Raw genomic sequence first — 26,574 nt, 5'->3', positions numbered from 1 at the left:
TTCACATCACCGTTTAGTGGTGATTTATATACAAAGCTGCCATTTTTGACACGACATGCTGCATTCGCGTCAGTTTGTAGTGTAAAAAACATTATGTACTGTATGTCGTATTACATGACATACAGTACGTCATGTCTGAATTACACGACTCATGTAATTCACACAGTGATGTCACTGCACAGAGCTGCATTTTTAGGCATTAGGTCAATGTTTGGAACTCCACCCATCTTACTCAAGATGACTCTGCTTAGAGTTTAAACATTTAAAGGCATCATACTTGAGATTAATTCTATCTGTATGATCATATTGCACTTGGAACACCCGCCTCGAAAACTGTGTTTTAACCGTGCAAATGCAGCCGCCCCTCAAAAAAACCCTACCCTGAATTTATGTTTTACCTTAGTTTGAAAAAATGCTGGTTGGCCTAAAAGACAAATTAAAATGACCTGACTTTCTGGGGACTTGAAGAGAAACATCAGGCAGATAGGGATGTTAAAATATAGAAAATAAAGGAAATAAAATGTCCGTTATAGAAAGAAAAGTCAAGAGACATTCTGATAACAGAGTTCTGTTTTTCACAGTTTCTTTGAATTCTTTTTACAGAGCAAGCCGTATATGTTTGACCGAGTCTTTCAGTCCAGCACGACACAGGAGCAAGTGTACAATGCCTGCGCCCAAAAGATTGTCAAAGGTGAGCCACTAATAAAAAACTAAAGTTGGTATGAAAATTCTGTTTTTAAATGTTTTTGTGTTGTTTTGTAGATGTTCTTGAGGGATACAACGGGACGATTTTTGCCTACGGCCAAACGTCCTCTGGGAAAACACACACCATGGAGGTGAATTTGAAGACATAATTGCCTTAATAAATGTCTCAACTTTTTCTGCCTGACCTTAACTTTTGGTGGATCCTTAGGGGAATCTCCATGACACAGACGCTATGGGCATCATCCCCAGGATAGTGCAAGACATCTTCAATTACATCTACTCAATGGACGAGAACCTGGAGTTTCATATCAAAGTGAGCAACCAGACAAAGATTTCTGATGTTTGATGAAATGAGGTTTACAATAATCATTATCCTCTTCTGCTTGCAGGTTTCCTATTTTGAAATTTACTTAGACAAGATCCGGGACCTGTTGGATGGTAAGTGGGCCAAAATTTCCATCATGTTCCACTCTGGTTTGATGACGTTCAGAAGCATAGCAATAAAAATGTAGGACACTGTAGGACTTTTGAAGTGGCGCCACTCACACGACTTTCAATCTCCACCACCTCGGGAATTCTTCCTCACATCTTTTTTTTTCCCCCTCCAGTGTCAAAGACAAACCTGTCAGTGCACGAAGACAAAAACAGAGTACCCTATGTGAAGGTGAGATATAGCATGCAAATGGATAATCTGGCAGAGGGTGCCTGTTTAAGGTCCGGTTTTGTGTACTCAGGGTTGCACCGAGCGCTTTGTCTGCAGTCCAGACGAGGTCATGGACACTATCGATGAAGGCAAATCCAACAGACATGTAGCAGTCACAAGTAAGGCATTGAGTCATTTCCCCATTAAGCTACAAATTGAGGTTCAAAGCCGATGTGCTTATGTGGGCATCTTCCCTCCCTAGACATGAATGAGCACAGCTCCAGGAGTCACAGCATCTTCCTGATCAATGTCAAGCAAGAGAACACCCAAACAGAGCAGAAGCTGAGTGGGAAATTGTACCTGGTGGATCTGGCCGGTAGTGAAAAGGTGCGGAGAAGCCTAGAACAACTCCCGATGTTAGTGTCTCTCACTAATGCTAGTTTATCTTCAGGTCAGCAAAACGGGAGCGGAGGGAGCTGTACTAGACGAAGCCAAGAACATCAACAAGTCTCTGTCATCCCTCGGCAACGTCATCTCTGCTCTGGCAGAAGGAACAGTGAGTACCTAGATTTCATCGCTTAGCTTTGCAACAATAATCATTGTGTGTAATATCTTGCATATCTTGAATTTTCTCAACCCTTTGGTCCAGTCTCAAAGTGAATTGCAAAAATCTGCAACTGATGCCTATTAAAATTACTATAATTTTTAAATTTTCTTACCCAAAAATTTAGGAATTAAAATAATGGGTAATAAGCAGTAGTCGAAAACAAAATACCTCGTAACTAACGTATACTTTATTTGTCAAAATTATAGGCATAATTATCTTGTATACGTGATGCAATATATTCCAATTTGAAGTGGAAGTTCAAACTGTGCCTGTAATTCAGATGAACATGACGCTTGCTTTTTGTAGCTACTAGAGGTGTGCGAAATTTCTGATTCTTAGATTATTCGCGATTCGCCCGTGGAAGATTCGAGAATGATTCACAAACATCCAAATTCCGATTATTGAAATATGTCAAGTAAAGCGGAAGTAAAACACACTCAGCGCGCCGCGCGGTCTTCGGGACGCAATGAAGAACGGAGCGAGAGTAGCTAAACATCATGCTTGTCATTACCCGGCCCCTTGGGTAATGCAAATGCTCAACTCACGGGTCTAGCTCAACTCATGCCGCGAGATAAAAAAGACAACAACATACCTGACTGCTGCCGACAGCTGTAACAAAGTACGTCCACATAATGGTACGGTAGATATCATTTTTATATAGGACTAGATGCAAAATAGACTCGGTGGCGTTAGCAGCACATGTACAGAAAGCTAGATGCGGGCGTTAGTAAACGGCCGCCATCTTAAAGGCAAGGCAAATTTATTTATATAGCACAATTCAACACAAAGCAATTCAAATGCTTTACATCACATGAAGATCATAAAAATCACATTTAAATCAATACAACGTAAAAACCAAGACAATCAAAATCTGAAATAAAATTATACATAAAAATCGCATTTAATAACATATAGAATAAAAATAAATAAATAAAAATAAAACAAAAACTACTACTATTAATAATAATTGAAATCAGCAATGGAGATAAGCACTAGAGGAATAGAAAGCAAGTAGATTGCAATATATAGACAGTTATGGATATGCAGTGCTAAACAAAAGCGTTTTTTAGCCCTGATTTAGAAGAGCTAACAGTTTGAGCATACTTCAGACGTTCAGGTAACTTGTTCCAGAGGTGAGGAGCATAATAACTAAATGCTGCCTCACCCTGCTTGGTTCTTGTTCTTGGAACTTGCAGAAGACTGGTTCCAGACGACCTTAGGGGTCTAGATGTCTCATAGGAATCTAACAGATCAAGCATGTATTTTGGTCCAAGGCCATTTAGTGTTTTGTAGACGAGCAGTAGTATTTTATAGTCTATCCTTTGACTCACTGGAAGCCAGTGTAGCGATTTCAAAACCGGTGTAATGTGGTCCAGCTTCCTTGTATTTGTGAGGACTCTGGCTGCAGCATTCTGTACTAGCTGCAGCTTCCTGACTGATTTTTTTATCAAGACCCGTAAATATACCGTTGCAATAGTCCAATCTGCTGAAAATGAATGCATGCATAAGTTTTCCCATGTCTTGTTGACTCAGAAGCCCCTTAATTCTGGTTATATTTTTTAGGTGGTAATAAGCGGATTTAGTGACGGACATTAGATGGCTATCAAATTTTAGGTCTGAGTCAATAATTAGGCCAAGGTTTCTGACTTGATTTGTAGCTGTAAGTGACATTGAGCTAAGTTGCCTGCTTATCTTTGACCTTTCCTTTTTTGGCCCAAAAATGATCACCTCTGTCTTCTCCACATTTAACTGGAGAAAATTCTGGCACATCCATTCATTGATTTGATGAATGCATTTACTCAGGAAGACTAAGGGACTATAATCATGTGGGGACACAGAAATGTACAGTTGTGTGTCATCTGCATAGGCGTGATAGGAGATGTCATGCTGTTCCATTATCTGAGCTAAGGGAAGCATATAGATGTTAAATAAGAGTGGTCCAAGAATTTACCCTTGAGGGACTCCACACGTGAATTTGGTTCGTTCTGACTGATGGTTTCACAAAGAAATCCCTATCACGTAAATAGGATGTGAACCACTGAAGTATAGTGTCAATAAGCCCTACCCACTGTTCCAATCTGTTGAGTAGTATGTTGTGATCAACCGTGTCGAATGCGGCGCTGAGATCCAATAGTAACAGAACAGATGATTTGCCTTCATCGGTATTCCGACGAATATCATTTAGGACTTAAAGCAGTAGACTTCCCTGCAAGGCTGTTGTAGCGAACCTTCTAAGCAAACCTAACTAACTTTTTATCTAAAATACTCCTAAATCGGTACAATATTGACTTCAATCTATCTTTAAAATAGTTTTAAAACTTTCACATGTCGAAAGTAGACAAAAGGGAAATTATGGAATAACAGGCGCAATTTTAACAACTTTAACAGTTGATTCACGACATTAAATTAATTGAATTTAGTTTAAAGCTGCTAATAGAATGGGGATTTGAGTATATTATTTATTGTTTTTAACTGTTAACTTGATACTGAAATAGTTGTTTATTTAAGCCTGCGAGGCTTTTTTTTTTGTAACTAATGTACAAAACATTAAAAGCAGCTAATAGCGGGGTGGGGTGGGGTGGGGTGGGGTGGGGTGGGGGGGCAGTGTCATCAATAATCGATTTACAATCGAATCGTAGCCTCTGAATCGTAATCGAATCGTTAGGTGCCCAAAGATTTCCACCTCTAGTAGCTACTGTATAAGTCATTTTATGTGGTATCTGGGAATTGTCATGATTTATTCTTTTCTAAATTTGTTGTGACATTTATGTGTGCGCTTAACACAAGTCGCACTTTTTATTTTGATTGTGTTCAATTTTTTTTTTGTGGTAGTGGCAGGGCCTGAGATTTTAACATAGGCCCAGAATGTATTCTTTTGTTTACCTTTGTCATAACGTGTTTTTTTTTTTTTTTTTTAATTATTACCGATTTCAAAAGATTTAATTGATATCAACTCCTTTAAGGGTCCCGATTAAATAGATTCTTTTACATACACACAAAAAAAAAGTGTATTGCTTGATACAATAGCTACTGGTATCTATTTGGATTTTCTGCTGTAGAGTATTGATCAATGTGCAAACGCTTCGCTCAGTGTAGAAGTCTGCTATGATTATCCAGACTTGCGGCATTTATAAATCCCCAGTTCGGTTATACTCCATAGATGACAAACTTCTTTTAGGGCAATAGTTTCTTGAATTTCACCCTTTCCATTTTGATTGTTTGTTTGCGGCAGTTGTCAGTTTAGTACATGTCCCCAAGGTGCACAGGCGCCTATACAGAAGATTATAGTGTTAGGAAGACAGAAACGATGGCATTCAACCACTGCATCGTGTAACATGTTAACCTGCACAATCCCAATTCAAAATGTGATCTTTGGCATTTACATTTCTCCACCTCAGCAGGATGTAGTCTGATGTCTTCACTGTCCTTCACCTCATCCTGACCTCACAGCTGTCTTGCTGCATAAGCAAATATGATATAATTGGCAGGAAAAATACTCTACCCCCTGACCTTAATTAGCATTTAAAAAAAAAAACTTTTAAGAAAAGCAGTGATGTTGTTCTGAGATAAAATGTGATTTATATGTACAAAATGAATCACTGAAATGAATACAGTGTAACCAAGAGGGTCAACCACAAAACAAAATTTCCCACTGAGATCAATTATATTTGGAGTAATGTGATCCAAAGGCCAAACTGTTGCTAACATAAAAGCATCGACTACACAAGTGATGTTAAAATTAACATGACAAAGTTCTTAACCGTATAACAGAAGAGGCAGAGGTGGTTCAATTCTAATCATTTGTGCTCTGGTCCACTCCTATTAAATGAGGCTTCTACTTTTTTTTAATCATCACCACCACTTTGACTGACTGTAATTGCTGTGCTATTCTATCTGCCCTTGTGATTCTCCACAATGCCATCTCCCGTTCAAAAATACTTGCTTTTTTGGGGGGGGGAAAGCCCAAAACTTTGGATGTAAGGCTCCTTTCATTTTTTTTAAGCTTACTCTTTAAAACCCCGCTGTTATGTTGCAACTCAAACTGTCCCAGGTTAGTTGGTTAAAAATCCTTGTGCTACCAGTGACCCAACTCATGAGTTAGAATATTAAATCCTAAGTCACTAGTATACACGAGTCTGCATCTTTTCTTCATTTTTGTTTTATTTGTGCCGTCAAGGCTTACATCCCGTACCGAGACAGCAAGATGACACGTATTCTTCAGGACTCACTGGGTGGCAACTGTCGCACCACAATTGTCATCTGTTGCTCGCCTTCCTCATACAACGAGGCTGAAACCAAATCTACCCTCATGTTTGGACAAAGGTGGGGATGGATAAAAAGAATAGCTTTTCAAGTTGGCAAGCTATTATTAAATGTGTATGTTTGCCCTGCACAGAGCAAAGACCATCAAGAACACAGTGACAGTGAACATAGAGCTTACAGCAGAGCAGTGGAAGCAAAAGTACGAGCGGGAGAAAGAGAAGAACAAGACCCTAAGGAATACCGTCACCTGGTTGGAGAATGAGCTCAATCGCTGGAGGAATGGTAAGATGAATGGCAATGGTTCTTTTTGAAGTCATTATAACTCTTTCAAACATTACAATAATTTCCCCAGTTTGTTGATTAGGGATGTAATGGGGTTCAGTTGTTACCTTGGTTTCAAGTTAACATAGTAAGGGTATAAAATGCTTAAGTAGCATTACCTGTCCTCTGTCTAATATGGTAAATTTTGGAACATGCCACTGTATCTGAATATACCGTATTGGCCCGAATATAAGACGATGTTTTTTGCACTGAAATAAGATTGAAAAAGAGGAGGTCGTCTTATAACTGCGGCCTAAAAAAAAAAAAAAAAAAAAAAAAAAACTGCGGCCTAGACATATACCCATTCACGACGCTGGATGGCGCCAGTCATCAATGAATCGAATGCTGAACGCGACTCGGGCGGCCAAAGCGAACCCCTGACACGAAGAAGAAAGTGGTAAGAAGGAAAAGAGAAGAAAATACCGGTAATAGAAGAGATAACCAAAAATGGAGAAACTTCGCGACACTTTGGAGAAAAGTGGGTCGAAGATTGGCCAGATTAACAGGTGTTCGGCCATTCCTTACTACGCGGCGAAACGTCCTACACAATGCTCAGGGCGCTTGCGTATGCATTCACACGCATGCGCACATCGGTTGGAAGCGGTGAGTACTCACTATTTTTGTTTTTATTTAGTTATTTAGAACCTCTTCACAGCCTCAAAGATACTTTTTGCATGTATTACCCTCTCATACTTTTAACCATTGTGTTTTTTTGTGTTAGCTTTGAAGCAGTTGACCACATTAGTCACGTAGCGTATTTAAACCGTCCTTATTTGATATAACTACATTTAAGTATTTTCTGCAGGCATTTCTTTAGTACGTTATTCCTGTATGCATCTAAACAAAACAAGTTTAGAGCGCACGGTAGTAATTTAGGTGTCAAATTCGACTAATGTAGGACGTTTCGCCGATGTAGCATATTTTGGCAGAACACCGGCAGCTGAGGAGAAGTTATGACGCAAACTTCAAGTTGATGGTGATAAATGAGGCGGTGTCTTCAAACAACTGCAAAGCGGCTGTGAAATATGGTGTCACAGAGTGTAATGTACGGAGATGGAGAGCTCAAAAAGATCGCCTAAAAAATGCTCACAGTCAGAGAAAAGCTTTCCGTGGTCGTTTCTGTATAAAAATTAATTTGGTGTTCAAAAAGTCTTTTTTCAAACTTGAGTCTTGAAAAAGAGGGGGTCGTCTTATAATCGGGGTCGTCTTATATTCGGGCCAATACGGTACTTATCTTACACCAATAGCAATAACACTTTGCTGAGTAACACAAAATTACGTGTTTGTTCCATTTTCTAGCTCCATTCCACCAGAACGTGTGCAAATATATCCACATGAATTTTTCCTTGTTCCAGGTGAGAGCGTGCCAGTGGAGGAGCAGTTTGACAAAGAGAAGGCCAATGCTGAGGTGCTGGCCCTCGACAACATCCTGAATGACAAGCCAGCGTCCACGCCCAACGTGCCCGGCGTTCGTCTCACTGACGTAGAGAAGGACAAATGTGAGGCCGAGCTATCCAAGCTCTACAAGCAGCTGGACGACAAGGTGAAGAACATCAAAATGGGGACATTAAAACAATCCCCTTGGGTTTGCAGGGATGCCCCCAAGGGCAGGTTTTCACAAACACCAAGCCACACACTATTGTCAGCAGATTATGCATATAAACTTGACTCAGAACACATTACTGTTTGTTATTCATTTTCAATACTGTTCCTGAATTATTTTGTCTCCATTGAACATAATGTATTGATCATCTTCAACGATGGAATGGAACCCACTATTGTTTAGCCACTACTGATTCCACAACAAAAGTTGCTTTGGAATATGAATGTCTCATCTCTCCCTCAAACTACATCTGGTGCTAATACCGCTGAGTGTACGCTTCTGTGCAGGATGAAGAGATCAACCAGCAGAGCCAGCTGGCCGAGAAACTGAAGCAGCAGATGCTGGACCAGGAGGAGGTGAGTCCTTGAGACTCAAAAACAAATGCTCCAGCTATGTTTTTTTTTTATTTATTTTTTTTTTTTATTTTAAACAACTTTATCTTTGGGCAGCTGCTGGTATCCTCACGACGTGACCACGAGAACCTACAGGCCGAGCTCAACCGCCTGCAGTCGGAGAACGAGGCCTCCAAGGAGGAGGTCAAGGAGGTGCTGCAGGCTCTGGAGGAACTGGCCGTCAACTACGACCAAAAGAGCCAAGAGGTGGAAGACAAGACCAAGGAGTTCGAGGTCATCAGTGAGGAACTCAGCCAGAAATCGGTGAGGGCAAGACCTAAATACCCGAATTACATCTTTTAAACCTTAGTTTGGCGCATTTTTAAAACTTGTTTTTCACATAATTCTTCACAACTTTTTTGTCATCTTTTATGACAAGGTTTTTTTATGTGCTTTTTTTGTTTGACAACTAGACATAAAACGATAACAAAAATATATATGGTATATAAGGTCACGTTCAAACGTGCGTTCTTATCTGCAGTCCATCCTGTCGTCTTTGGACTCTGAGCTACAAAAGCTGAAGGAAATGTCCAACCACCAGAGGAAGAGGATGACAGAAATGATGTCATCACTTCTCAAAGACCTTGCAGAAATCGGCATCGCTGTGGGCAGCAACGACATAAAGGTGAGGAGAAACAGGAAATACAATGCCATGCACTGTGGTGCTTCGCACCCACGTCCCTCATTATCGTTCCTCTGTTCGTAGCAGCACGAGGGTGGCAGCGGTTTGATCGACGAGGAGTTCACAGTCGCCCGTCTGTACATCAGCAAGATGAAGTCAGAGGTGAAGAGCATGGTGAAGCGCTGCAAGCAGCTGGAGGGCACTCAGTCTGAGAGCAACAAAAAGATAGACGAGAACGAGAAGGAGCTGGCCGCCTGCCAGCTGCGGATCTCACAGGTGAGTACCCCTCTACAAAGATTTTGGTTGGAGAATGCTCTTGAAGAACTCAGGGTTTCCTCCATTTTACAGCACGAGGCTAAGATCAAGTCCCTGACGGAGTACCTGCAGAACATTGAGCACAAGAAAAGACAGCTGGAGGAGAATGTGGACTCGCTCAATGAAGAGTTAGTCAAACTCAGTGCTCAAGGTACGTCACGACTCTTCAGTCCACACAATTGTGCTGGGAAGTTGGAGACACTTGTGTATAGAGGAGTTCCAAAAAATCGATTATTACATGCATCGCGATTCGACATGTGACGATTCGATTAGGATTCATTAATGTTCAAAAATGATTTTCACTCTTAACTTTATGACAGCCGCTCGTTGCCGAACGAAATTCAAGACACGTCTGCCGCCCGGACACCGTTAACAGACGCACGCACAACGTTATGATGGATGCTCCCAGTTACTGGGAGAGAAATTTACTCTTTAAAAGACTGGAAAATAAATTTGTGTATGACACAGGCAGGCACAGAATGTGCGCAGGTTCTTTTTTAGAGCGAGAGGGGAAGAGAGATAGTTCGTTGCTCATTGTCTGCTCTATTGTCCAGCAGTAGTTTTAAGGCATTTCAATTGAAAAATGTCCTGATGGTGTTGCTAAGACCTGTGTGCGTCTATAAGAGGTGAGTACACGAACCCTCTCGTACTGTGTAGACTTTATTGTTGTTGTTTTTGAGATATTAATAGTTAGCGCCAAGCAAATTAGCTAATTAGCTAAAGTGCATTTCATATGCAGAACGTGTAAAACCATGATCAAGTACAGCGGTAACACTACAAACATGTGAAATAGTACAGAAATTTGTTGTTGCGGGAGAGATGGGGAGAGAAGTGCGCGCACTGTAATGAGTGTGTGTGTCGCGGTGTCAAGAGCAGTTGTGATTTCCACCTGCAACACTGTGAAAACAAAGTATATTGGTTAAAAGAAGTCTTTTTTTCTAAAGACACTTTGTTTGTGTCCAGAAAATGTGGAGTTCATTCCACCAGTGTAGATTTTATTGTATTGTTGAGAAAACTAAATACTCCCTTTAAAATGGTTAATGTTTTTGCACTTTCATGTAAAAAATAAATAAATAAGCAGCTTAAGGGCAGCTTTTTGTTGTATGGCCATGTTTCCATCTTTCCTGTTGAATCATAAGGATAAGGATATTTTAAATAAATAATGGACATAAATTTGTTTGGCTACTTTATTAAACAGTACTGTACGATGCATCGATAATCGCAATAACCGCGATAATTGTGATAACCGCGATCATCGTTCAAAAATCGAAGCGGAGCATCCTGAATCGTAATCGAATCGAATCGTGGGGTGCCTAAGATGGCACACCCCTACTTGTGTATGCATATCTATGAAATTCGAAGGCTTTCTTAAATTGTGCTAACGTTCCCTATTGAAATGAAAGGAAATTAATCTGTGACAGATGCAAAGCAAAAGTTCTATTTATAGTTTCTTAATTATAGTCGGGATAAGAAAAAATGCAAAAAAAAAAGAAAAAAAAAGATCTTAAAACTACAGGAATTTTTTACCAGATGACTTGAATAGAAAACTTTGGTAAACAACCTATGACCACATTGTATTTATATAATACCGTTTCATCTAGGTTCATCCGTCAATGATGAAGATTTCTGTATATAAACGAGTTCCAGGAGGCCATGTCTCTGTACACTTGCTGTTATGGAGCAAAAAAAAAAAAAAAAAAAGTTTACGTGTTAGTAAGAAATTAAAAAAAAAAAAAAAAAGGTCGCATGTCCTGCGATGCAACTATAGCACATGCGCACATCGTGATGGCGATGTTCAAACGATACGTTGCGCTTGCCAAGTATAAATTGAAAAATAAGTGAGAATCCCATATCTCATCATATTGTTTTTTTTGGTGTTTGTTTTAGTGTGTTATTTGTTAGTAGAGGGAAAGAATAGCGACATTTTGAACCAACTGTAGGTCGTGAATCTAATGTGTCTAAAAATCCAAGTTTCTAGCAATTAGTCATGAAAAGCCAGCAATGAAAGGTAAAGGTTCAACCAGGCTAGCATTTGGGTGATAATGTTCTTCATACGCGAGATACATCTCTAGACTCGTTATACATGTGCGTATGCATATTGCCTATGAATCATCCAAATACTATATTAGAAAAGAATTGTTGGACTTATGTGTTCTGGGATTTGTGTGACTGCCATCCAGCTATTTTTGCTACATCTCGATGTCAAATCGGACAAGTCTGTGCAGGAAATAGAATGGACTTCAAGTTGTCATACATCACGAATTGTTTAAAAGTAATTATTAATGTCACTCAAGATACCCACTTTGCCGTTTTCTGTCGAGGTGATGTGTCGTCTTGTGTATTTTGCAGAGAAAGTACATGCCATGGAGAAGGAGAACGAGATCCAAACCGCCAACGAAGTCAAGGTGCGTAACTCTGCACTTGTCAATCACCCCCGCTCTCCCCAATTATCCACCCAAACAGCAATATTTGTTGTATGACAGGAAGCCGTGGAGAAGCAGATCCACTCTCACCGCGAGGCTCACCAAAAACAGATCAGCAGCCTGAGGGATGAGCTGGACAACAAGGAGAAGCTCATCACCGAGCTGCAGGAGTAAGACAGCCAACCGACACCATCACGTCCCTCTTTAGGAGATGTGGCATGTATTAATAATGGCGTATTTTCCAGCTTGAACCAGAAGATCATGCTTGAGCAGGAGAGGCTGCGAGTGGAGCATGAAAAGCTCAAGTCTACCGACCAGGACAAGAGCCGCAAGCTGCATGAACTCACGTAGGTTTTTAAAAATGTTTTTAAGTATTTATGGCAAACTAAAAGATCATGGGTATCAATGTAATCATGTTTACCCTACAGAGCTTTGTTGGCATGGTGAAACCATAGTGATATATACAGTGGTACCTTTACATACGAAGGTAATTCGCTCCAGGACCTTGTTTGTAAGTCGAAATGTTCGTATGTCGGGCAGGATTTTCCCATAAGAATACATTATAATTCCATTAATTCGTTCCACAGCGTGAAAACCTACACTAAATCCTTAATAAATACTGCTGGTACTATTAAAAATGACAATTACACAATTGACAAACAAATAAATTCTAAATAAACATCGGAATAATAATATAATAATAATAATAATTCCTGTAATAATGTAACGAAGCGGGGTTTAATGTGGCGGACGTTTTTTGCATGCTGTACCTGAACGCACCGGGTGGCTGACGTCACAGTGAGATAGAGAGTGCTTGGAGATTTTACTTTCCTTACTCTCTTAATGTTTTGTTGCTGGTGTCAACTGCGGCGGACAGTAGGCGTGTTGTGTTGCACAAGTTGATTGAATAAAAGATAAGAAACCTGACAAAGCTGGCGATTTCTTTAGCGATGTTACCACAATAATAATTGTCACCTTAACTTACAAAGACTGGCGAACGGAGGTCGAATGAGGACCGTCGAGATTGTAGACATTCTACAGCTGTATTGTCGAGCCGGTTCACGGATGCACACAACAACCTTATATTTTTCTATCAATTCAATCATTTCAATGGTAGGCATCCTTTATCACCACCTGCACTAACCTTGCAACCCGTGTTTTATCTCACAAGAAAATCTGTTGTGCGTCCGTCTTCCGGCAAAACAAAGAATTGTCATAAATTGTCGTATGTTGAGCATGTCGTCGGACGATGAAATAAATGGCGAATCAAATTTTACATCGGATGTCGAAAAGATCGTGTGTCGAAGGTATCACTGTATTAATAATTGATGTATATTGACAACCAATTGTTGAGGATTCAGAAATAATTATGCAAAGGACTGAAAAGTTAACTAGTATGGAAAAATATATGAAGAATTTGCTTCATGCAATAATAACACCATGTAACACATTTTGTTCCCAGGTTCTTCTGTTGTAGTTTTTAATGCTTATATATATATATATATATATATATATGTGTGTACATTTTCCTCATTTTATACACTTAGTTTGACCTGAAACGTAAAGAAATGACATTTAACATATTTTCTGCATAATTAGGACGTAAAATCAGAAATTTTGAATATAACCTCTAATTTTAGCAAAACCAAACTTTTATATTTTAAGTGGCAGTTTTTCATTTACCGTATTTTCCGTACTATAAGGCGCTCGTAGTATGAGGCACGCCGTAAAAACCTTGAAAAAGCAATTCACGCTTTTATAAGCTCAAGGCTGGACTATTGCAATGCACTTTATGTTGGTCTTCTCAAGTACTCTATTTCTCGTTTTCAACGTGTTTAAAATGCTGCTGCTGCTCGATTTTTAACCGGTACATCTAGACGTAAACATATTACCCACGTGATGTAATCACTCCGCTGGCTTCCAGTCCATTTTAGAATTGATTTAAAACTTTTACTGTTTGTTTTTAATTTTATTAATGGCCAGGGTCCTTCTTATTTATCAGGAATTTTAACCCGTCGTAACTCTGGCAGCGCTCTTCATTCTACTGGCTAGCTTGCTTCTTTTGAGGGTTCAGAAGTCAAGACAGTGAGGGGACCGATCTTTTGCAGTTGCTGGCCCCAGGTTGTCGAATAGCCTACCCCCTGAAATCCACACCATTACCAATCTAGGCCTTTTTAAATCTCTGTTAAAGATGCACTTTTTTTTAGACTCTTTATTTATTTATTTATTTATTTATTTATTTATTTCCCTCTGACTGGGATAGCCTGGTTTTATTTCTTAAGGGTTTTAATGTTTTCAGATTTTATCTGTTTTGTTGTTTTATTTGCTGTTTTGACTTTTGTTGTATCTTCAAACAATACAATGTTTGTATTTGTTGTAAAATACTTTGAGGGCCTTTAAGGTTTTTGTAAAGGGCTATAGAAATAAATTTGATTGATTGATTAAATGAATGGCCTTTTGCAAAGTTTTCATACATAGGGCGCACGGCTTTATAAGGGGTAGTAGTAGTAAAAAAGGTTGGTTGCGTTGTGCATCCACTAGATGGAGCTGCACTAAAGTGATGCCATGATTAACCAATATATAAGGCGCATCGGATTATAAGGCGCACTTTTTGTTTTTGAGAAAATTGAAGGCTTTTATGTGAGCCTTACAGTGCAGAAAATATGGTAGTTTAGACTCAACACAAAATGATTACAAGCCAGGGATTTTTTTTTCTCAGAACATCGGGACTGATTCAGTATCCATTTGGTGTTTTCAACACCGTCACACTTTTAGGCTGCTGTAAAATAAAGTACTAGGCAAATGTCTGCTGTGTGGGACTACTTCTCTTTTTATACACGAATGATCGTAAAAATTGATTGTGTAATTTTTGCAGTCAGAGCATTTCTCAAGGAGGTACCAGCAGAAGTCCCTTTGCATTATTAATTTTTGTATCGTTGCATTATTTTTAATTGTCTAAAAATGTAGAATCAATATTCGCAAAACATGAAAAAATTGGATCGAAAGAAGAACAAACATCTGTGTACGGAGATACCTACTTTCAGAGAAACATTGATACAATCTGATGAATTTCCTTGATTATTATTTATTTTTATTAGGTGGTCTGTTTCTCTAAATATCCCTACAATAAAGGATTATAGGTAACATCCTTTCCTAAAAGGTGAATTAGAGGTTCCATGAGGCACCTTTTGTAAAACTCGAACATCTGTTCCTCTAAATACTTTGGTGTCATCTCGCATGGCTAGGATAGGACAGGAGCGCTCCTAAGCAAAATTGGGAACCTTGAAATGAGTCAGCATATTATGTATGTGTGATGGGCATTACATGAACTCTGATGTCTTCTGTTCATTCAGGGTGATGCAGGACAGGCGGGAGCAGGCCAGACAGGACTTGAAAGGTCTGGAGGAGACAGTGGTGAGTTCCTAGTTCTTTTTCACATTCAGTCTTCTATTTTTTCCCCCTCCTAATTACATCATGTTTTCTTTTTCACTTGTCATTCAAGGCTAAGGAGCTGCAGACCCTGCACAATCTGAGGAAGCTTTTTGTCCAGGACTTGGCCACACGAGTGAAAAAGGTGAGGATGTGAACAGAATGCAGAAACTGCAGGGTGTGATGTAAAAACAACATTTGAATGCTAAAGCTAATTTTGTTACGTTTGTGTGCAGAGTGCCGAAATGGACTCTGACGACACTGGGGGCAGCGCTGCCCAAAAGCAGAAAATATCCTTTCTTGAGAACAATCTTGAGCAGCTCACCAAGGTTCACAAACAGGTAGGAGGTTTTGAAAACATTCACATCTGCTCTCCTCTCTTAACACAATTCATATTCAGATATTTTTTCCGCTTCGTGTCAGCTGGTTCGTGACAATGCAGACCTTAGGTGTGAGCTTCCGAAACTGGAAAAGCGCCTTCGTGCTACAGCTGAGCGGGTCAAGGCGCTGGAGTCTGCACTGAAGGAGGCCAAGGAGAACGCCGCACGTGACCGCAAGCGCTACCAGCAGGAGGTGGACCGCATCAAGGAGGCCGTTAGGGCCAAGAACATGGCCAGGCGGGGACATTCGGCACAAATCGGTGAGTGCAAAAAAATCAGCTTCCAAAAAGCCACCTAAATATTGAAATGAATTGGTGTGAAATAAATGTATTTAAAAATATACTTATGTTCAGAGGTTGCGCTAGACTTTTTCGTTGTCTGTCATTTTGACTGACAGGGTCATAAAAATCCGGTCATAATCTATTTTTACCCGTCACTTAAATTTTTAAAATGATGATAATGACATTGTGGTGACCCTTTGTTTGGCATAATTCACCTTCCGTACTTGTGTGTCCATTTGGCCGAGCGCGTTACCGGCTACGACACAGTCACGTGACAGAGACACTTAAGAGCCGCGCGCAGTCCCCTCACTATCCACTCGCTCTCGCTATATGATTGGCCGAAGAGTCGAAATGCTCTCCCGTGAAATGCCTGTTTAAAAATGTTCCCGTTATTACTTCTTGCGTTCGCTTATAAGTGCCCATTTAAAAAGGAAAAGCGATGGATGATACTACACACAGAGCGTATTATTAACAAATGTTAAAGTTGTATAATCATATAGCGAGAATAAGGAACGTCACTGACAAGCGCAGGCCCCCGCGAGTGGATAGTGAGGGGTCTAGGATAGTGCGCCTACAGCTAACAAGAGTCTTAACATTGCATACCGCTTCAAAATATTCAATATTATTTAGTTTTCATTCATTTTAAATTAATATTCTGTCCGAACAAGCTTAACAGAGAATCCACACCATCAGAGGTAAAGCACACATCACACATCACGCATCACACATCAAGCAGATGAATATGTAACTTTTTCTCCGCAGTGACAAAAACAGCTGACTGTGGCCCCAGTAGTTAGGTAGCCTACCATATGTAGTATCTGGAACAATGAAATTAACAGTTCACCAGCTGTGGCCTGAACGTAGTCTCACACTTTCCTCCTGGTGCGCATGGACTTGAATTGTGTGCCCGCTTGTGCAGTCCCTGTTTTTTCACCTCTTTTATCAACACCATCGTCGTTTTGGGGCTTTTTGAAGAAACTTCGGACACTCAGTTGCCTTGACATTTTTCAGAGTAAGGCCAACGACGTCACGCATCAAGAGAGACAATAGCTAAATTATATGCTCACTCGCCACCCTGTGGTCTGGGGTGTGAATTGCAACCGGTCAAAATGACGGATGGACTTCAGTTTTTTCCATCACCGTTTTACAAAATCGGTCAACGACGGAAAATATTCAGTTAACGCGACCCCTGCTTATGTTCATGTATTGGTAGAATTGATTTATTTTTAAATTGAGATTTAAATAAGCAAAATTAGCCCCCAAACCTTTAGTAATATTATAATATTAATGTAATGGGGCTAAAAGTGTGGGTTGTTATATAATGTTTGTTATGTTTATCCCTGCTTTTCTTTTTGGGGTGTAATATTTCCTGAACATTTACTTGGGCTTGTACCCCTCAAAGTTTCACAATCTTTTTGTGGTGCCACAGCCAAGCCGATCAGGCCCGGGCAGCAGCCGGTGGCGTCACCCACGCACCCCAACATCAACCGCAGCGGGGGAGGTTTCTACCAGAACAGCCAAACTGTGGCCATCAGAGGCGGCGGCGGCACTCCCAAAACAGACAAGAAGTACGCCCAGCGAGGCCATCACACACATTTTTTTTTTTTTTTGCCATCATGACCGATATGCAATGTATTCACTCCTCTTTTATGTCCATTCTTGCATGTACAGCTAAATCAAGCAGGAAAGACGAAGGATGACACCAGAAGAAGCCAATATCCTCCATCCCCCCCGCCCCCCACTCTCGGCCCTCCTTGCGCCCCCTTTGCCCGCCATTCCAATACAGCTTCACAGCCGCGCAGGAGTGAGTGTGCGGACTATAAATAAGTATAAATAGGAAATACTCCTGGCTGTACAGCTCTGACTCGCTTACACACGTGTCACCGCCACAACAACAACAAAAAGAAGACCGTGCATTGAGTTTACAAAGTGAGCGACTAAAATTGAATCCCGACACCCAAACAAGCGAAATGTCTTGATGAGCCGCAGCGGCAAAAACCGCACAACTGCTTGAATGTCCAGCCTTCCTCTCTGTTTTCTTCGTTTTTTGCACATGTCTGTCATTGTAGTCGTCGTGCGAGTAGTTGTGCACTGCTGCCCCCTGCCACACTACCCCACTTTTCCCGCCTTCCACACCCGAGCTGAATGTATTACTAATGTAATAAATAGTCAAAGACAAAAAAAAGGAAAAATCCTATGTGGGCTAAATAAACAAAGCCGCTTACATTTTCAAGCTTGCGGCACACATTCTCAACTTTAAGGAAAAACGATATATATATAGTGTATGTATGTATACAGGGTGGGCCAAATCGGTCGGTGACACAGTAAATGCTTTCATTTGGTTCAATTTATAGGTGGTCTTGTCCTCGCTGACATTACAAAAGATGTTTATTCAGGCATCGTTCTTTCTCTAATTCAAATTACTTGACGGCATTCCTTCCGCGCTTCCATCCTTCCTTCCCCCCTCTCTCGCTTTCTACCCTTCCATCCATTTTAACCCATCCCTCTCCATCCTTTCCTTCCTTCCCCACCTTTCCTTTCATCCCCACCTAACATCATCCTCCCTCACATAATTGGTCATTTCCTTCACATTGTTAATTGAGAGCAATTGTCTGCTTCCTTATAGTCTCGTCAGCCGAGCCGTTGAAAGCTTTGTGTTACCGACTCTGCGACTGTCCAGTGTCGTTTTTGTTGTACAGAAATTTGCCCCAACTTTGTCAGCGCGCCGCTCATCTTGCACTAACACAGTCATGGAGGCGGACAAAAAAAGGCAGCAGCCAAGACTTGCAAACGTGTACTGTAGATTTATTTAAGTGGACACGTGTGGAGGCCAATTGTTTTTATGCTTAACTTAAATCTGCGAACTCGTTGCGTCACAAAAAACAGAACGGACGCCAGTGATCCAGTCCACGCTTTTTAACGCCCGCAAACTAACTCTGTCAAGCTAAGTGGTGTTTTTACTCATCATGACGACTATTTATAGCCAGTTTGGCCATTTTATCCTCCTCCCCCAAATGCCTATATGCTCATTTGAATGGCCTGGATGCATCCCGTAGTCCTCACGTACTCAACAGAGGGATTCAAACACAAGTCGTCACAAAGGTTTATTTAAGTCAATAAAAAGGTGTAGGATTTTCTATGTTTTTTTTTTGTTTTTTTTCCCCTCGGGTTTTGTTGTCCCCTCTTTTCTTTACCCAGTGAGTCCACAGTGCGTTTTTACTGAGGACTATTAAGCCCACACTACTGAAAGAAAAATGTAAAATGCATATGATATAAATCTGGGATGAATTAAGACCAGGTCTAAAATTTATTTTTAAGGGCAAGCTTTTTGACTAAGAGCTGATAATTTTTCTGGTGAAAACTAGTCTGATTGTTCTGAGAATAAAAAACTTTATTGGGGGAAAAAAAATCATTGAACATACAATATACTATATGTTTATTCTTTACCCCAGAAATGTTCACCCTTAATTAAAGACTTGCTTTGGAGAAAAATAATGGAAGTAGTATCACTGTCTTGAAAAGATAACTTTTCTCTCTTAAAATAACTCTGAATAATGGTTTTTATCTTTGGGGGTTGGGGAATCCAATGGAAATGATTAATCTTTTGAGTTGTTCCCGGTGGGTTTTTTTTCTCTTTCTGGGTGTGGCCTTAATAATCCTTTGGTGCGTTGTAATCCCAGCATGAAGACGCTAACACCACGTGCAAGTGCAATATATACTGTAAAATACACTGAACAACACACACACCCTCATGTAATATTTACCATATGAAAGAAAACATGATCCACTTATTTAAAGATGAAAATATTTCAACATGAACTTGACATATGTACAGCTAGCAATTAGCATCTAGCTTTGAAAGCACTCCATCTGTTTAGGATTCAAATCCCACAATAGGCTGGACGCTAGCGCTCCCCTACCCCCTTGCGTCTGTAAAAGGACAGTGTATGTATAGAGGCGCCCCCTCCCACCTTCTCTTTGTAATCTTCCCATGAATCAAGTAGACTAGCATGGACCTTGAAATGTTTCTCCTGTCTTTCACCTTCCACCAAAAACTGGATATGAAATGGAAACATAGTTTAAAGAGTAAATAAATGACTACAATTAAACAATATTCGTGGCTTCCATTGAACTTATTTCAAAATTAAAGGTTAAAAAAATGCCACTTTTTTTTTTTATTACTGTGTAATAGTTGGTCCATTTTTAAAGGGTTGTTGTTGTTGTTGCTCGGGGGGGAAATCCATTAGTGGACAAAAGGTACTGGATCATTCCTGGCTAACTGGGGCACAAAGTTGGAGTTGTGACAGATGCAGACGAGATCACCCGTTTTGTCGTTTGTTTTTTCGTTTGTTTTGTTTTGGGGATTGACTGCATGATGTAAATGTATGTGTGATTAAATAATTATCAGTAAACATGTTCAGCTCTTGTCGCTTCCATTCTTTGAACAATTATGAGATATGTTTTGACTTCATATGATTTGCCTTCTCGAAGGAACGGCCCATTTTGTAGCCCACATTTTACTTTTTTTTTTTTTTTTTTTTTTTCCCCCAATTTGAAATGAGACATTCTTGATTTTTCCGTGTTTTCCAGTCCGAAAGGTTTTTTCTTTTAAACATTCTGGATTTTTTAAAGAGTTTCTCAGGGGGAAATCACTTTGAATGTACTATGATTTGTTTTAAGATTTTTTTTTGTGATTTGATTTGGCATTTTGCAAGTGTCATATTTTGAAGCCCCTTGAACAATGTTCATTAAACTATTCTAATCATGATTTGTGTAGTTTTTTGGTTGTAGCGGTTTCCAATTTGAAGATGGCAAACCTTTAGTTTCTTTATTTTTAATTCTATTAAGTTTTGATTTTCTTGCGTTCCTATATTTCGTATTAGTTTTTGGGTGGTTTGAGGCTTATTCTGGAAAAATTATCCATTTCAAAGCTTCGCCACTACTACTGTTACCTGTAATATTTTGTATTGTACCACGTTTTAATACCTAGGGGGCACTGTCTTTCTGTTTGCGATAACACACCTGAGGCGCCTGAAGAAATGACCACAAAATTAGCGCGAAGACCTCACTCCTAAACCAATTCCCCCTTGTTAACAACCGTTGCGAATTAACATTCGTTCGACAAATTTGAAGATGACAAAAATATATTAACGAGAATGACTGACCACATTAAAACCTAAACCAGTTCTCCGGGTTTCACTTGGACAACTGTGACGTAGACAAGCGACAGCTTTCCCGTCGGAGTGAAACTGTCGTTCAATAAACGGTCTTTGCACTGTAGACGATCTTGGGCTCAGGAAGGTAACTATTGACTCACTTGGCTAAACTTGTATCGGACAGGAAGTGACTTTTCTTGCCTGGCGTCAACCCGAACAAGTGGACAGCTGCTTCTTCATTATCATCCAGACATACTCGATCCAGGAAGAAATTTAGTGGGATTGAAGCATCAATAACTAAGAACCTGTCAGCCGGGACTGCCAGTATGTTTTCCCATTGAGGTAAGAGTCTTTGACGGGACACCCACTCTCTCGACTCAATGGGAATTCTAGTTAGCCGTTATGCTAATTGACGAGTTGACTTCAAATTCGCTCTACTATGGTTCATTGACGCTTTATGTGCCGCCAATACATGGGTGTCTCGTAAAATGACAAAAAAAGGTGTCTTGGATGCGGAGAAAATCGGCTGGAATATTTCAGGAAGTGCACCGTCTCAGCAGGGTTTGCCACTTTTATGCGCTCATGGAATATGAGTTTTTTTTTTTTTTTTTTTTTAAATAAGTATAATAAATATTTTATTTATAAACCCAGGAATTCATTTTCTGTAGTTATTGATCAGTGTCTACTCTTGACCGTCTTCGATGAGCTCGAGCCAGGAAGACTTCGGGCGAGAGAATACACCCTGCAATGGTCGCGTGTAAGGAGCTAAATGCCAATAATGTCAGGGGACATGTAAATATTCAGACCATCAGCAGACTGGTCGCCTGTCAATTGAAAAGCACATTTTACAGTATACAAAAATTTCCCCAGACATTTAAACACCCAAGACAGGTAACATTGATACCCCCTTTATAATCCATAAGTGTAAAAAATATATTGTTTATGGTCACTATTGTGACTGGTGGTTTTGATATGGGTAAACCAACAACGAACTGGTCACCAGTCAATTACAAGGCACATATTGACAAATCAATGACTTGTCTCTTGTTAGGGTACAAATAGTACAACAGTGGTCAAGTCTGCAATCAATGTCAGCTCGAGACATAAAAAATGGGCTCATAACCAGTCATATAAATGTTGAAAAAAATGGTGTCCAAATCAATGTCAGGTCACTAAAGACAATAACAGGCTTTGTGTAGTGCTAATTTGTACACAAATTTAACTGTTTGCAAGTCAGTACCAGTGTACACGTAGATAAACAATGTCTTCAATCTTCCTAATTATTTTTGTCTAATTAGATTGCTTTGTATTGATGATGTCTATTTAGTGTAAGAGGTTGAATGGCTATAAAATGTTGTGTGACTATGACTGTTGCTCAACGTGTACCTGCCTCACCATAACACCCATTTGAGTGTGTATGTGTGATTGGAGCTGAAAACTATGCGAGTTATTCAACAAATCAGCAGTGACTTGTCGTCCGCATCGTGAGCGTCAACGGCACGGCAGCGTGCAAGTCACGTTATTAGCATTAGTGTGAGCGCCTAATCTTCTGCACCCAGGGCACTACAGCCTTTCAAGAGGATTTACGTGGCTCCTTATTCACTTCCTCTCGTCAGGTTAGGACCATATTGGGGCGACCGGTAAGACACACTACTGGTTCTTTGTATCTGCTGTTATTGTTGTTGACGGACACTGTATTGTTGGGTATTCGAATTAAAGGGGTTATATCTGGATGCTGTGTTGCCGAATGCTGAAGCTGGGGAGTAGAAATTAAGAGTATTGTGTTGTAGTTACCTTAAACATTGGATGCTGACGGCAGTTTTTTGTATGCAGATGGTCAAATTCTAATGGGTTGTGTATAATGTTAGACTGGGAAGACAAAGTGAGTGCTTCTAGATGTAAAAGGGTTGCGTCAGGATATTTGAGGGGAAGAGCAGGTTGTGTCGAAGGTGGTGTTTTGTGATTGATCATCATCACGTTGTTTAGGGCGTTCAGAGTCAAGAGGGCCTAATAAGAAGTTAACTCTCAGTACCAATGTCGAGAAAACTTGTGAACCAGAATCCAAGCGTTGAGTTCCAATGATATTTATGTAAACTTCCTCAATTAACTAATTCGTTGCCAGTGATGCCGATGGTTCCCCAATCTATTTTGAACGGGGAAATCTGGCAGCCAGTGATTGCTGCCAGCCACTCCCAGTTCAAATGGATTGGAGGTCCATCAACATCAGTGGCAGCGAATGAGTTAAGAAAAGGTGCATCTGAGTCAATGTCTTACAACATCTCATTTTTGTTCCCATCAGCTTGACTGCGGAAGGCATGTCGAATTGCGAGTAATCCAGTAAAAAGACAGCAGGAGGCGCCATGGCGGCGCTGCCCATTGCGCCGGGCCAAGTCTACATCGAGGTGGAGTACGATTACGAGTACAAGTCCAAAGACCGAGTGATTGCCATCCACCAGGGAGAATGCTACATGCTGGTCCAGAAGACCAATGAGGATTGGTGGAAAGTACGCAGGGAGGAGGGCAGCAAAGCCTTTTATGTACCCGCCCAGTATGTCAGGGAGGTCCGCAAAGCCCTCATGCCACCCCCCAAGACTCTACCGCACCACCCTGTCTCTACCGGGAACTCCCCGCCTCATCACCCCGTTTCTGCTGGGAGTACCCCTCCTCATCACCCTGTCTCCACTGGGAACACCCCACCCCAGAACACTGGTGCTGTCTGGGTAAAACCAGCCACTCTGGATCTGGCACTCCAGAACTCCATCATGGAGAATCCCGACAGGCTGGAGTACCAACCTGCACGCTCACCCTCAGCTCATTCCGTTTCATCACTCCATTTAACGCCGCCCGTCCAGCGGCGGAACAGTAACCACCACCAGCACAGTCCCAGCACCCCAACCGGTCCTGAGCGGTCTATCGCCGAAATCCTGGCCCAAAGTGTTGTACCCACACCTCCCCAACGAAGAAGCACACTGCCCCGAGCACGGGCGAGGGCCCAATCGCCAGAGTTGGTCAGGGCCCCACTGGACGTGGATAGCCCCCCGGTCTCAGCAGGCGAAGACCGACGGACTAACGACTCAGAATCTGGAGACGAGCTGAGCAGCAGTTCTACAGAACAACTCCAGGTAAAGATAATTTCATCATCATTACTTTGTTGAAAGTTTAATGTTTTTTAACATTGAACTTCAATTGGAATCCACCTGAGCGTCTCTGATACTTTAAATCATCAGTGGTGTAGCGCTGCAGTTTGCCATATTAAGGCCAAAGTGGCCACCCTGTCACATTGGAGACATTACCCGCCCTGTATTCTCATATATGTCAACCTAATTTATGCAAGGCTGTAATGAAATTAATGACATATTTTTCACAATTCTGGTTTTACACATTTCAAAGTACGAAATAAAAAAACTGCAAATGGGATCGCAATATTTGTCAGAAAAATCGCAATTAGTTGGTTTTTTTGTTTTTTTTGGGGGGGGGGGACAAGACTGCAGCCCAAATACTGCAGATGATGTCATTGCTGGACTGCAGTCATTGTCTTTAACAGACTTTATAATCAGCCCCATGATATCACAACATGTATTGTTTAGTCAGACTTGCCTGCCGCCTGATAATCTTCCCGTCTTTGCATCACGCTGATGAAAGGCCATCTAAGGGCAACAGTAAGTTTACATTTTCATAACCTGACTTTTATGCGAGAGCCTCAATGGACTTCCTTCCCTCATTACAAATCAACCAAAGCACATAAACAGAAGTTTAAAGGCCAAACTAAAAGTTACTTGACGTCCATGGAAAGGTTGAAGTGGCACTCTGGGATGACATCGGGGCTGCTGTCGGATGATTTTGTTGAGTTTGCTAAAGATTTGTTTTTGTTTGGGAAAGCCTGAGTGTGATTTTATGAAGAAATCCTGGGGGTTCTTAAATTCTCTAACACACGCAGAAGTCTTTTGGTACTTCAGCAGCTGGTTCACTCCTTTTGCTGTCTCTGCGTATTTTTCTTCATAAAACGAGCTCCTCTCCAGGCTCTGGTCCAGTGGCCCCGAGTTGACTTTTACTGATGACTTCTACCTCCCCGAAACACGAAGAAAATATAACTTGACACCTAATAAGCCCTTGATATTAAAATAATAAATTTTAATAAGGAAACATATGCAAAGTCAGTGGATTAAAACGTGGGAGATTTGCATAAATTAGCTAGACTAGTTGAAAACAAGAAGTCACTTGTGTGAAGCTGTGTAGGTATTGTTGTGTGGACTTGTCCTTCTTTTTCGCTGTCATTTGCTTTTATTCAAGACTTGCTCAATTGAGGAAGAAGAAAAAGAACACCTTGAACTTTCTGAGGTTAAGGAGTAAGATTTGGTTAGTCAAGACAGTGAAATGAATTGCTGCTCTTTGTTATGACTCACCAAACTCAGGAAAACAAGAAAATCAAACTGGTCTATGTTGGCCATTTACTACAAGTGGAGAAAAATATCATCAGGCGATATATAGCGATTCTTTATGTCACGATCCAAGTATCGATACTTTTTTATTCGTATCGATACTTTAGATCGGGGGTATCCAACTCTGGTCCTCTAGAGCAGGGGTCCCCAACGACCGGGCCGCGGACCGGTACCGGTCTGTGGCGCATTTGGTTCCGGGCCGCGCAGAAATAATAAATAATTTATTAACGAATGCATTCTGGCCAATTGACTTTGGCCTGTGCCGCTTAACACGCCAATATCCCTGTCTACTCTAGATATACAACTACAGGATAGTAGGTCGTCATAGAAATGCATTGATTGGGCTGTTAGCACTAAATCTCGTTTTGTATATCTATGCACGCTTGGACTCGATAATAACGTATGACGTAGGTCGTCACCAATCACATTTCTTCCCGGAAATAATTAGCCCCCACACTAGAATGACTAAATAACAGACGTCTTTGGACAGACATTTTATAGGGAAAAGGGAACCTGACGAGCCAGAAGATGTGCCTACAACCTCGAAGAAAACAAAATTTATGCTACTTCCCAATCTCTAAAGACCCACGAACTGCGAAGGAGTGAATTCGTGACCCGAATGTGAATAAACAGAGTGATTCGAGCATGTCTGTGCAACAGGAATACCAGCTTGTAGAGATCGCAAATCACGACGACCTTAAACGTACATTTGAGACAACAACTCTACCGAAGTTCTGGATTAAAGTCATTTCGGAATATCCTGACATCGCTAGGAGCGCGCTGAAAACTGTGCTACAATTTCCAACATCGTGTATTTGTGATGCTATCTTCTCTCACTCTCCCATCTCGGGACCATCTCGTCTCAACGAAACAAACTCAGGCCTCCCACTGATTCAGCGGGTGAGTTGTATTTTTTTCCCTGCACTTAACACGACGGGGCTAAAAACAAATGCCATTTTATATTTGCTGTATTTCTCTGCCGCACATTGCCGGTG

General features: G+C 40.8%; 2 protein-coding genes across 8 annotated transcripts in view; both read left to right on the top strand.

Annotated features, from left to right (window-relative positions):
- The window catches only part of LOC130930365 (kinesin-1 heavy chain), a 43,513-nt gene extending 23,109 nt beyond the window's left edge, over positions 1–20,404 (top strand). Inside the window, exons 2-26 of one of the 2 annotated variants that reach the window (XM_057858268.1) lie at positions 604–691; positions 763–836; positions 914–1,018; positions 1,095–1,143; positions 1,314–1,369; positions 1,440–1,527; positions 1,611–1,735; positions 1,800–1,904; positions 6,133–6,278; positions 6,352–6,500; positions 7,895–8,082; positions 8,430–8,498; positions 8,592–8,798; positions 9,016–9,159; positions 9,244–9,432; positions 9,505–9,622; positions 11,821–11,876; positions 11,955–12,064; positions 12,140–12,241; positions 15,248–15,308; positions 15,397–15,468; positions 15,560–15,664; positions 15,747–15,963; positions 17,414–17,552; positions 17,656–20,404. In XM_057858268.1, the coding sequence (XP_057714251.1) occupies positions 604–691; positions 763–836; positions 914–1,018; positions 1,095–1,143; positions 1,314–1,369; positions 1,440–1,527; positions 1,611–1,735; positions 1,800–1,904; positions 6,133–6,278; positions 6,352–6,500; positions 7,895–8,082; positions 8,430–8,498; positions 8,592–8,798; positions 9,016–9,159; positions 9,244–9,432; positions 9,505–9,622; positions 11,821–11,876; positions 11,955–12,064; positions 12,140–12,241; positions 15,248–15,308; positions 15,397–15,468; positions 15,560–15,664; positions 15,747–15,963; positions 17,414–17,552; positions 17,656–17,659 (2,766 nt within the window). In that variant the 3' untranslated portion in view covers positions 17,660–20,404. Of the gene's footprint in view, positions 1–603; positions 692–762; positions 837–913; positions 1,019–1,094; positions 1,144–1,313; positions 1,370–1,439; positions 1,528–1,610; positions 1,736–1,799; positions 1,905–6,132; positions 6,279–6,351; positions 6,501–7,894; positions 8,083–8,429; positions 8,499–8,591; positions 8,799–9,015; positions 9,160–9,240; positions 9,433–9,504; positions 9,623–11,820; positions 11,877–11,954; positions 12,065–12,139; positions 12,242–15,247; positions 15,309–15,396; positions 15,469–15,559; positions 15,665–15,746; positions 15,964–17,413; positions 17,553–17,655 lie in introns of both variants that reach the window. The other variant, XM_057858267.1, reaches the window with a different exon arrangement.
- Positions 20,405–20,557: 153 nt separating this feature from the next.
- The window catches only part of LOC130930366 (rho GTPase-activating protein 12-like), a 97,138-nt gene continuing 91,121 nt past the window's right edge, over positions 20,558–26,574 (top strand). For all 6 annotated transcript variants that reach the window (XM_057858274.1, XM_057858273.1, XM_057858272.1 and 3 more), the window contains exons 1-2: positions 20,558–21,482; positions 23,440–24,262. In XM_057858274.1, the coding sequence (XP_057714257.1) occupies positions 23,501–24,262 (762 nt within the window). In that variant the 5' untranslated portion in view covers positions 20,558–21,482; positions 23,440–23,500. The remainder of the gene's footprint in view (positions 21,483–23,439; positions 24,263–26,574) is intronic.

Source organism: Corythoichthys intestinalis, chromosome 14, assembly GCF_030265065.1.
Source record: "Corythoichthys intestinalis isolate RoL2023-P3 chromosome 14, ASM3026506v1, whole genome shotgun sequence".
Lineage (NCBI taxonomy): Eukaryota > Metazoa > Chordata > Actinopteri > Syngnathiformes > Syngnathidae > Corythoichthys > Corythoichthys intestinalis.
This window is presented reverse-complemented; position numbering and strand designations above follow the sequence as displayed.